Source organism: Tamandua tetradactyla, chromosome 1, assembly GCF_023851605.1.
Source record: "Tamandua tetradactyla isolate mTamTet1 chromosome 1, mTamTet1.pri, whole genome shotgun sequence".
NCBI lineage: Eukaryota > Metazoa > Chordata > Mammalia > Pilosa > Myrmecophagidae > Tamandua > Tamandua tetradactyla.
In genome coordinates, this window is record NC_135327.1 from 228858518 (window position 1) to 228871247 (window position 12730).

General features: G+C 41.5%; 1 protein-coding gene across 2 annotated transcripts in view; it reads left to right on the forward strand.

Moving 5' to 3' along the window:
• DNAJC1 (DnaJ heat shock protein family (Hsp40) member C1) overlaps window positions 1–12730 on the forward strand; it is a 231150-nt gene that overhangs the window by 181232 nt on the left and 37188 nt on the right. For both annotated transcript variants that reach the window (XM_077154278.1, XM_077154271.1), the window contains one exon: window positions 5593–5712. In XM_077154278.1, the coding sequence (XP_077010393.1) occupies window positions 5593–5712 (120 nt within the window). The remainder of the gene's footprint in view (window positions 1–5592; window positions 5713–12730) is intronic.

Sequence of the window (12730 nt, forward strand, 5' to 3'; positions counted from 1 at the left end):
AAAACCCAAATAAAAGCAACTGTTATGGCAAAGATGTGGAGAAATTGGAACTCTCATATGGTACTGGTGGGGATGTAAAATGCACAGCCTCTTAGGAAAACAGACTGGCAGTTTCTCAAAAAGTTAAACCCAGAGTTACACTATAACCCAGCAGCCCCACTCTTAGGTACCTACTTGTATTATTCAGGGTTCTCCAGGGAACCAACAAATGTGTGTGTGTGTATAATGTAAATATTATGAGATTTATTTTAGGAATTGTCTCACATAATTGGGTTTGGCAAGTCCAAATTCCATAGTATAGGCTGCAAGCTGGGAACTCTTTTGAAGCTTTCAAATAATTCCTTGAGAGAGACTGGTTAGCTGAAGTAGAGAAGAAAATTCTTTTAGACTGCTGAAATCATCAGTTCTCCTTTTAAGGACTTCATCTTACTGAATGAGACTTCTCTTATTGCTGAAGGCAATCTCCATTGTTGATTGTAGATGCAATCAACCATAGATGCAGTCAACCTACTGATGATTTAGATCCATGAAATAGCCTCATAAGAACTGTGAAACCAGTACTTGCTTGACCAAACAACGGGCACCATCACCTGGTCAGGCTGACACATGAGCTTCACCACACAGTACCCAAGGGAACTGAAAATATGTGTCCTCACAAAAGCCTGGACATGATATTCATAGCAGCATTATTCATAATAGCCCAAAAGTGGACACAGCCCTAATCCATCAGCTGGTGAATAGATAAAATGCACTGCTTGCGTACAATAGAATACTATTCAGCATTGATGAGAATCAAGTACTGATACTGTAGCCATCATGGATGAACCCTTGAAAACACCATGCTAAGTGAAAGAAGTCAGACACAAAAAAGCCACATGTATGAGTCCATTTATGTGCAATGTCCAGAAAAGACACATATCTAGAGACAGAATTAGATTAGTGGTTGCAGTTGCCTAAGGGTGGAGGCATTGTGGAAAAACCGCTAAATAGTATGGGATTTATTTTTGGGGTGATTAAAATGTTGTAAAATTGATTATAGTGATGATTGCACAACTTGTTAATATACTAAAAAGCTACTGAATTGTTAGCTTTAAGTGTTGGAATTGATGGTTTGTGAATTGTATCTCAATAAAAAAATAAACATTTAAAAAGGAATCAGCCTCTTGCCTCCCTTACCTCTGTGTTTGTGAGAGTGCCTGCATGTCCTTAACAGGTGTGTCTAGTAACTTTTCTGCCTTCTTACTCTAAAAAAAATGGGGAATCAGTATTGAATTGATGCCATAAGTATGGTCATATCCCAAATTTAAGGGTCAAACTAAATAACTTAAAGACCACATCCTGTGTAACATGATTCTCGGCTTCTGTATTTTAAATTATGTCAGTGATTAATCAGTTTATTTAAAGCCTGAATTTCAAGCATGATTGTCAAGCTGGTAGACTTTTTAAAATTGGTTTTTGTTGTTTTTTTATTTTTTTCTTTTGCTTTTTTCATGAGATTGGAAATCAAAGCCAGTGTCGTGTTCTAAAATTTTGTGTTAACATCATATTAGTCTTCAAATATGATTTTGCTTTAAGCTAAGTAGTGATGCACTGAACTTTGATTTTCTACTGTTTGCTCGTCTGCATTTTTCTAAAAATAAGGTTTCAGACAGTGAGTAGTAAGAAAATCCCTTATGACTTTTTACTACCTTTCACCATTTAACAAGTAGAAGAAAATAAGTAATACTGATTGCACAGATTTTCTAACATAGATTTACTAATGCTTGTTTTCTAACAGAATCTTTCTCTTTGAATAATATAATATGTATATAATAATATGATAAAATTAGGTCTTAATCACTTATTCTTATATCTTTATCCATTAAGAGCTTTGAGTTCTAATTTGAGTCTTACATTGACTTTTTAGGAAGCCCTGGGGAAATAGCATCTTTTTTTTGGCAGTTTCCTAACCTTAAAAATGATGATAGTATTATTGTTTCTGAAGGAGCAAGACAGTTTGTAAGTTTTTGTAGAGCATTAAAAAGATATAGCTAAGAAAATAAACTAGAGGGAAAAAGAATCCAATAAAGACTTCATGTCGTGAATTAGGTCCTTTGCATGCAAGATCCAAGTACTCAGCATTGTTTTATAAGCAGGGATAAAGATGCACATAGATTAAACATTTATTTGTAATTTAAAATAATTTATTGCAAAAAATGCTATGATGAACATCTTAAACAAATTTAGCACATCACAATTTCTGTATAATGAAAATCACATGGCATAAAACAGACAAACAGGTTTCTGTGAGAGAGAGGGCTCTGGAATGGGCCTGACCACCTAATCGATTGATTTGTGACAGTGGCATCAGGCAGTTCAGTGAGGGGAAAAGTGGGTTTCTCAGTAGTAGTGTTGGTACAACTGAGCATGAACCTTGAATCTTCTCTCGTCCTTGATGGAGGCAGGTGGTCCGCTTGAGGTTTTCATCTTGGCTCGGGGAAGGGGTGAGAGTCGTTCCTGCACTCGGGGTGCCAGCTTGCTCTGGCTGCTCTGCAGGTACCAGCAAGGCGTGCTCAGGCAGGCGATAGGGAGGCTGTGGCCCCCAGCACCTGCAGAATCACAAAGCTGGGCCAGACTCTTTCTTATGGGGCCCAGTGTTCAGGGAAGGTGATTCTAGAACGTCCTAGTTAGGTTAGAGTTTGAATAAGGGAAGGTGTGCACTGTCGCTTTAAGGAAATTAGACTTCATTTCTGACGTAGACTATGTCGGACTTAATAAATAAATTTATAACAAATTTATTAAATTAGGAATAAAAATCATGAATGCTTTCTGTGGTAGATTCAGTTGTCAACTTGGCCAGGTGAACGTGCCTAGTTCTGTTGCTGTGGACATGAGCCAATGGTGCATGAACCTCATCTGTTGCTGATTACATCTGCAGTCAGCTAGGAGGCGTGCCTGCTGTAATGAATGATGTTTGATTTAATTGGCTGGTGCTTAAATGAGAGATCACAACGTAGCACAGCCCAAGCAGCTCGGCATTCCTCATCTCAGCACTCACAGCTCAGCCCAGGCCTTTGGAGATGCAGAAAGAAATCACCCCGGGGAAAGTTGTTGGAACCCAAAGGCCTGGAGAGAAGGCCAGCAGAGACCATCCTGTGCCTTCCCACATAAGAAAGAACCTCAGTAGAAAGTTAGCTGTCTTTCCTCTGAAGAACTAACAAAATAAATTCCCTTTTATTAAAAGCCAATCTGTCTCTGGTGTGTTGCATTCTGGCAGCTAGCAAATTAGAACACTTGCCTTACATGTGGGAGACCTGGGTTCAACTCTCGGACCACCCAACCCCCCCAGAAAAATTCATGACCATGAAAATAACTGGGAAACTAAAAATAGCTACAGCCATAGCAGTAGGTGTTTTTTCAGGACGTCAGTCCAAATGTTTTATTTAAAAATGTCCTTTTGCAGGAGAAAGGTGACACTGTGCTCTTAGACTCATGCTGTGAACAAGGAATTAGGACTAGATTGATTTTTAATGCTCATTGATCATATATCCAGTCTATTTGAAAAGCCAGTCAATTAAAAAAAATTATTTTAAAGAATTGGTTCACCATGTGAAACAATGTTTTATAGTTTTGGTGTTTTAGACAATTTTGGCTGCTCAAAAAATATTTGTTATAATTAATGCAGAAATAAGATTAGTGGGAAATTGTGTCAGTATTGTTCAAATTGTATCAATGTGTATGTGTGTGTTTTCAACTTCCTACCATCTATGCTTAGATTTTGTGTTGCATGTTTGTATTTAAATTTTATTTAAAATTTAATCTTTTACATTTCTGCAACCAGTTGATATTCACGTCAGCTTTTCAGCAATAAAATACGATATCCTTGAGAATCATTGTTGCTATTAGTAATCTTTTGACTGTGCCTGTAAACAATAACTAAATAAGGAATAATACTTTTTCCCCAAATAAAGTAAAACCAAAAAGAAAGAGGGAAGGAGATAGAAAGGGAGGGAGGGAGCTTAGTGTAATTTTTTAATCATATGACGTGGAGAATTCGATTTCTGATATTAAATATCAACCCCGCCCCTCCCCAGGGAAGGCTGCCCTCTCCTGTGAGCCTGGCTGACCCCTGCAGCCCGCCGACTGGCACACTGGCACTCAGTTTTGGGTGGCACAAAACAGAATGGGTGCCGCTGGCCTCCACTCACTGACTCCCAAGTGGCAGTTTGTGTTTATGCCAATTTATCTGCTTCAGGGAACATTCTTGGTAGCAGAAAAAAGTGAATAAAAGTTGTTTGCTTTGCAAATGAATACAGATGGGGGGCCTTTGGGAAAGCCCTTGATGAAGCCAGCACTTGATTAGGGGGAGTCTGCCCCTGGGTAGGGGGGAGGGGAGGAAAGGGGCAGGGTGGCCCTGCAGCTGCCTGAGTGAGCCATCCCCGAACAGTGCAGCAGCGGCAGGCAGCAGGGAGAGGCTTTGCTGACCCTGTGGAGAGTCCCCAGATCGTCCAGCTCTGACTGCAGTGACAGTTCCGCGGGTGCACACCTGAGTGCCCAAGCCTCAGCCCCAACATGACGAGAAGGGTGCTGGGCTCCGGCTCCCGCTCCCGCTCCCTCCCTTTCTCATTGGAGGAAATGAAGGCAGACTTCCTCTCTCCCTCCCTGCCCCTTCTCTCCCCTTTCCCTTCCGCCCATTAAAGGAAATGAAAGTACATATCTTCCCTCCCCCTCCTCTTCTCTCCCTCCCCCTTCCCCCACTCCCCCTAATTAAAGGCCTCCCTAGCCGGTGCCCCATGGCATGTAAGGCCTGCTGCATTCTCTGTGGCATTGCCTGGCTTGGGGCATGACTGCTGCTGGTGCTGAGCGAAATGTGGAGAGGGTGCTTGCTGCTACAATTTCTGCTTTTGAGGTTTTGTCCTCTTAAAGGCAGTTTATTATTCAGTTTAATAACTTGGTCACCTTTCAGAAGTGATTCACCTGCTCAGAAATGAAGTGTTGCTTTGCATGTACTCGATGGTATACATCTTGGTCGCAGCAGTTCCTAATTACGTTTTTCTTCCTGAGTTTTATAAATCATAGTAGCATTTGGCTGTCAGCTGCTGCTACCAAGGTAAGCTTCTTGAAAGTACATTAAAAAAATTGACTGCATAGAGTGAATAAAACCATCTCTTTGTCTCAGTTGTGATTCCACCTCAGCATATTCACTTGTTCCCATTATGATTTAGTCTGGTAAAATTGTTTTGCTTCCTGTGAAGTACAGTTTTTCTTGAGACGTCTGGACTTTGCATGTTGACATGGCTCAGTGCATCTGTGGGCTTTGGGAAGAGGCCCTCGCTTAGTGCCAAGTTGAACTATCTTCTGGTAAAATGCCTTCAGAAGCCTGGTTCTGCAAGATTTCTCCTTATTTGGTGTACATGGGAAGACTCATCAAAGCTACAGGAGCTTTGCTTTTTGACATTAAACATGGAACTCAAATCTTTACATAAACTATTAGATACTTTTTTAATACTGCATCTGCAGAAAGTCTATTGTCGGTAATTTGTTTCACAGGCTTGTTGCAGATGCTTTAGCCAGCCTTTCCCTAATTGTCTGTTTTTCCCTACTCTGTCACAGGCACCTGAGTGGACAGAAGAGGACCTCAGCCAGCTGACCAGGAGCATGGTGAAGTTCCCAGGAGGGACCCCAGGCCGCTGGGAAAAGATTGCCCACGAGTTGGGTCGATCTGTGACGGATGTGAGTTCAGGCGAGCTTGTCTTGCGTGGGGAGACAGAGTCTGTGGAAGGCAGAGGAGGTGGGTCCCATGTGACCTCAGGGGCGGCGTCCGTCCTTTTAGACCGATGCAGTAGGTGGGACCCAGCTATCAGCCAGTTCCATCCACAGCAGCTGTACCGACTCGCTGCTTAGGGGTGGGGGTGCCAGTGCTTAGTGCTAGGGTCATATTGTGAGGTGACCCTTTGGCCGTGGAAAAGATACTCATACTGACCAGAATTAGAGCTAAAGCAGAGCTCAGTTTCAGCTGGATCTTTTTAACATTGAAGCATAGATTGCTATTGGTATTTAGACAGGTGGTTTGCGTTGATTAAATGAGCAATATTCATACAATGCGAATAGGAAGTCTGCATTTTTATTTCAAGGTTGATCCCTAGCACCTATTGTGAAAAGTTCAACCAGGAGAAACAAAACATATAATGATGAATGATCATAACTGTTATACAGAAGACATAGTGTTTACCTGGAAAGCTTTGACTTAACACTTTTGCTCATTCAGGAAATTTAGGGTGGAAATATCTTGCCAAAGCACCTGGCACAGTGTCTTACCTGTACTAAATGTTCACTCTTTAATTGAAATGGAGAGAAATCTTTATTTTCATCAATAGGATTAGATAGTTTTATTTCATAAAGAATAGCAAATAATCTTTACTAAATTTACTTTAAATAAATCCTTTAGATCTGAAGATATTTAAGGGGTTACTGAAAGCCAAGAGTCAAATGTTGCCTTCAATTCTTTTCATATATCTTTGGGCCTTTCTGATAATGAAGAGTCAAAAATCCTGCAAAGTGCTTAATAAACACAACTACAAAAAAGCAGCTTATGGCATAAATGCTAGGAGTTATTTTCCAGAGTAAATTTAGAAACAAACTCACAAAAAAATATATTTCTATTGAGTGTTTCCTTTATGTTTTTCTTAGGTAGGAACTGCTTTGGGGATTTTAAATTATATCTAGGAATATTTTTACTGCCATATGTCTTTTTAAAATCACATTTAAAAGGATACTCTTTGAATTCATTTTGAATTCTTATAAGATGTTTTGCATTATTTTGGCTCCAAAAATAAAATCTGATCATGTGGGAGAATAGCTACTGTTTCTTGCCACAAATTTTTTTTTGCCGTTTCATGAAGAGAAACCAGTTTACTTTGGTGGCTGGAGAACCCTCAGGGCTCTTTCTTCTGCTGGGAGTATGACCGGGGCGTGCCGTGTGGGCTTGTTGCAGGGTTGTTGTGAAGGATGACGTCTGTGAATACCCGACCGATTGAAAGCCGGCCCAGGGCTTCCGATGTGACCCACCAGCCACACAGCTGCAGCTCATTTGGTGGCTAGAAAGTTACAAACCTTGGTTTCAAAGGGCCCCCAAAGCTTTTAGAGCAATAATGAAAAAGAGCACTTTACTAATTTAGCATCTCCTGTGAAGACCAGCCCCACCCCCCACATTTGTCTTTTTTAAAGAATTTTTCTGTGACACCTCATAGTTAATAGATATGACAGAAAGCAGGCAGAAATTTGTGTAGAGCAGTATTTTGAATTAATTTGTTGTCATCAACATCAAACAATGCCATAAACATCTGTTTGAATGTTTATGAGCATTTTGAAGAGCAGACCAGTGACAGGTTAGAAGGTGGTTCGAGTCCCAGCCTGGCCGAGGTGCCTGCCGCACAGGGGCCCCCAGCCACTACCGCACCTTCCACATCTGTCTTATACCTTTCAGTTTGTTTTTCAGGAAATACCCAAGGGACACTGATTCCATGTCTAAAATAGATATTTTTTCCCTTCCTCATGGAATTGGCAAAAATAAAAGACTTTTAGTTTATTTTGTCCAAGTATTAATTTTGTTTTCATAAAACCCCCAAAGTACCGTGGAAATCAGATGACTGGTAAGTCTAAACTTTCATGGCACAAAAAAAGTCATTGTAATTTTGATTAGTTTTCTTCTTTTAGCTATAGCTATAAACGCACCATATGTTTTCATTCTTAGCATCATCTACAAAGCCGGGTGCACGTTTCATTTCAGTAATGACACACAAACCACCTTTCAGTTACTGTAAACGAGCAGGCACCTGGAGACTCATCAGGCTCGCTGGTGGTGGAGGCTCAGGGTCCATAGTGGGTGTGGGGTGGCTCTAGGGAAGGCCCGGGGTCTGCAGTGGGTGTGGGGTGGCTGCAGGGAAGGCCCAGGGTCCGCAGTGGGTGTGGGGTGGCTGCAAGGAAGGCTCAGGGTCCACAGTGGGTATGGGGTGGCTGCAGGGAAGCCTTGGGGTCCGCAGTGGGTGTGGGGTGGCTTCAGGGAAGGCCCGGGGTCCGCAGTGGGTGTGGGGTGGCTGCAGGGAAGCCTCGGGGTCCGCAGTGGGTGTGGGGTGGCTTCAGGGAAGGCCCGGGGTCCGCAGTGGGTGTGGGGTGGCTGCAGGGAAGGCCCGTGGTCCGCAGTGGGTGTGGGGTGGCTGCAGGAAAGGCCCGGGGTCCGCAGTGGGTGTGGGGTGGCTGCAGGGAAGCCTCGGGGTCCGCAGTGGGTGTGGGGTGGCTTCAGGGAAGGCCCGGGGTCCGCAGTGGGTGTGGGGTGGCTGCAGGGAAGCCTCGGGGTCCGCAGTGGGTGTGGGGTGGCTTCAGGGAAGGCCCGGGGTCCGCAGTGGGTGTGGGGTGGCTGCAGGGAAGGCCCGTGGTCCGCAGTGGGTGTGGGGTGACTGCAGGGAAGGCCCGTGGTCCGCAGTGGGTGTGGGGTGGCTGCAGGAAAGGCCCGGGGTCCCCAGTGGGTATGGGGTGGCTGCAGGGAAGCCTCGGGGTCCGCAGTGGGTGTGGGGTGGCTGCAGGGAAGGCCCAGGGTCCATAGTGGGTGTAGGGTGGCTGCAGGGAAGCCTCGGGGTTGGCTGTGGGGGTGGCTGTGATTCTCATGCAAGCACAGTTCCTCTGTCAGAAAGTTAAGTGTACATTACCCACACCTAAAAGATCACTGGCACTCCTTTTTGTCTTATGGTGTTAATTAGATTTGTTCTCATCAAGTATTTGACTGTGAAACAGAAACTAAGCTTTGTTTGCTGTAATGAGGACCTCTCTGCCTGCTCACTGCCCAGCCTCGGGACCTGGGGACATATATCTCTCCTCTGAGTTCTGGTGGGATGTGTAGCTGCTGCCCAGGATTATTTCCTAACAGGAAACCATTGCCTTTTGGGGCAGGGTGAGAGGGTGGCAGTGGTGGGCCTTGTGCGGTCTTTATTTGAGTTGACAAATTATAGTGGAAAACCCATTTCATTCCTCAATTAAGAACGGCGTTTTAAGTGTATTAATTCTCATAATTAACAGACATTGTTGAATTCTACTCTGAATAATTCAAGCAATGTGATTGACTTTAAAAAAAAATTAATATAAAGTATAATTTAACTCAGACCTAAACTGTAGGGCCTCCTTTATTATGAATTAAATATTTTAAATGTGAATGTCTGCCTTTCAGCAAATAATTTTGGTAACCACAAAGGACACTCCAATTGTAAAAACATCAGAAGATGCAAAACTGGCCTGTAAAACCAACCTTAATGTGATTTTTAGCTGCAGCTTTTCTAAATTAACGCTCAGGGAGTGTTCAGATTTTGTGAAATAATATCATTCTCTTTCCTGAAAGGGTAAACCAACTCTGCTTCTCTTCTGGTCACTAATCTCTTGAATTCTGGTTATGATAACAGACTGATTGGAGATTTGCTGCCTGCTTGAAAACAGCCCAGGTAGGCAGCAAAACAAAAGACAAGTGGATAGATTTAAACAGAATTTTATAATTAGCTTTTATGAGGTCAGAAGCGTGTAGGTGGATAAATGGCCCCATCTGAGTGAAGAGGGAAGGAAGACAGTAAAACTCCCAGTTTTATCTCACATGGCTGCAACAAGAGGGGATAGAGGAGGTGACGTATTTGGGTGGGTGGGGATTTATATATTGTTATGATGATTGTTTTGAAAATGCATTTAAGTGAGTTGTTCAATCGAAAGTAATCTTTCTGGCTTATCAATGAATAAAATATATAGTATTTTTTAGGCAACTTTACTTTTAGGGTCAGACTAGCCCTAGTTGAAATTGCTGCTGTAATAGGGACTGTTCCTGACATTCTGCCCCTGCCCTCACTTCTCTTCTTCCCTCCCAACCTCAGGGCCTTGAAGGACATGTCAGCTTTCTTAAAAAGAGTGGGCCTTGGACAGGCCATGGTGGCTCAGTGCCAGAGTTCTTGCCTGCCATGCCAGAGATCCCAATTTGATTCCTGCCCATGCAAAAAAAAAAAAAAAAAAAAAAGAGTGGGCCTTGACTACCTTCTCCTGGCTAGATGAGCCACTTGCTATTCTGACAACCAATTTATGATATTAATAGATAATAATTTAATGTGTTATCAAAATAACATACACATGTGTTTTACTAGGGGCTTTCAAGTTCCTATCCCAAGAGTATGAATGATGGGTGTAAGAGTTTCAGGGAATTTGATGGTCAGTTTGAAGGAGAGAGAAAGTAGAGAGTTATTTTGAAGTACTAAGACCTTTGGTATATATCAGATAAAATGACATCATTAATTGTTTAATCTGTCCGTTGGCCAGATTAGAGTTTTGCTGTGTATTCTGTGATTTCTAGGCCAGGAGTTTATAGATTTGCATTCCAAGTCACCATTTCTGACTCAACATTGATCAAGATCAATGACATGATCATAAACTATATATTCACTACATGAGAGCAGAATTCATGTAATGTCATAAAGATTAGAGCTCAAACCACATTTTTATTCTTAATTGCTTTAATTTATTTTCATAGTATTTTACACTTTTCAAAACTTTTCAATGTGCATTATTTTGTTTGATCATTTTTTAATTTTTAATCTTTAAATTTTGTTTAATCTTCACAACAGCATTGTGAGGTAGATAGACAACCATTATTTTTCCATTGTACAGCTGAATAAACTGCTACTGAGCTGTCTGCTCAAGGTGACACAGCTGTAAATGATGTTGGGATGAGAACTACATATTTTTTTTTTTTTTTTTTTTAGAGAGAGGGAGGAAGGGAAGGAAAGACAGAGAGGAAGGAAGGAAGGATGGAAGGAAGGAAGGGAGGAAGAAAGGGAGACATCTTTAAACATTTTCTTGTTTTATTATATTTTGTTTGTTTTGTTTGTTTCTTACATGGGCTGGGGCCGGGAATCGAACCGGGGTCCTCCGGCATAGCAGGCAAGCACTCTTGCCCGCTGAGCCACCGCGGCCCGCCCAGAACTACATATTTTGATTTCTCATCTGATGTGTTCTTACCAGTCCTTAAGCAGCGGTGTATGGAAGACACTTTAGATTCATCTAGAGATTTTATTATTAGACCTTTTATTTTGAAACACAAGTACTCCATGTTCATAACAAAAACAAACAAAAAACCAGCAAAATGTAATTTATTTTCTAATCAGCCATAATAAAAAAGATATCTGTAAACACTTTGTTATGTGTCATTCTAGCCTTATCCATCCTACACAGGCATGGGAATATGCATGACTTAAGCAGAGCTCTCAGTAGCCCCCTTCTCACTTCACTAGGAAACATGAGCATCTTTCCATGACAGTAAATGAGATCCACATCATCTTTCTAGATAGCTACATAAGATCCCACATTACATGATATAATTAAGCAGCACCTGACTGATTGATGTTTAAATTGCTTCATCTTCTGCTGGTTTACTGAGAGGGACATCCTTGGTTTTTTAAATTCATCTTTCCACTTATACCCAATTGCAGGTGATTATCATTAATTGCAGATTCTGTGTTTGGGAATTTACCTACTTGCTAAAATTCATTTGTAATCTCAAAGGTTGCACTTTCCAGTCATTCACTGACATGCGCAAAGTGAGGAAAATTTGAGCCAGCTGACACACGTTCCCATCTGCAGTCAAAAAAAAGGCAAGACTGCGTGTTTCAGCTTTCACCCTGAAAAAGTGTCCTTTTGGTAGCATGTTTGGTATCATGTTCTCCACATTTTTCTTTCACACTTTTTATTGGTACTTTTGCTGTTTAAAATGGCCCCCAAGCATAGTGCCAAAGTGCTCTCTTCCTAAGAGCAGGAAAGTTGCTTTGTGCCTTATGGAGAGAGTACGTGTTAGAGGAGCATTGTTCAGCCTGAGTTACATGCTGTCAGCCATTGAGTTGAACACTTATTTATCAACAATAGTTATTAAATAAGTTGTTCTTAAACAGAAACACACATAAAACAGTTTATGTATTGATCAGTTGACGAAAATGTTGTGACCTGAGCCTCACAGGAATTTAATCCTGTTTTTCCCCTAGAGCAGTGGTTCAGTGCTTGCTTATTCAGTGTTCATGGCAATGTTACAGAGCACAACTACCAAAAATAAAAGAATTGACTCTGTTTTCTTAGTGAGATTTCCTAGAAGTAGAGCTGCTTGGTTCAAGAATATGCCTGTTTTTAGAACTTTTGAAGACTCTCACATTGTCTCCAGTGAGGTTGTACAACATAGTCCTCTGGTGTGTATAGGCCAATTCCTCACACTCTCATACTTACTGAACATTATTTTGATTTTCATTATTGCTAATCAGATAGCTGAAATAGAGTATATTACTGATTTTTGTTACTTGCCTCCTTACTTATTGATCTTATTTCTAATAAGAGTTTATGTCAATTTATTAGGATTTTAGGGTGGACAGTCATATCTTCTACAAATAATACTTTGCCATTTTCTTTATATCTTATTTTGTTGTCTTATCTAATTGCATTGGCTAGCAGTTCCAGAGAAATATTGTATTAATAATAATAGTGATTAATGCAGACATTTTTGCCCCTCAAAATTTAAAAACCTTAATGTTCGGCCATAAATTTTACTATGTTATTGTTGGAATTGAATCATGTCCCCCACAAAAGGCATGTTCAGGTCCCAAGTCCTGGTCTTGTGGATGTGAACCCATTTGTAAATGGGACCTTTCAAGATGCTGCTAGCTTCGGTGCCCAAACCAAATGAGAGTGG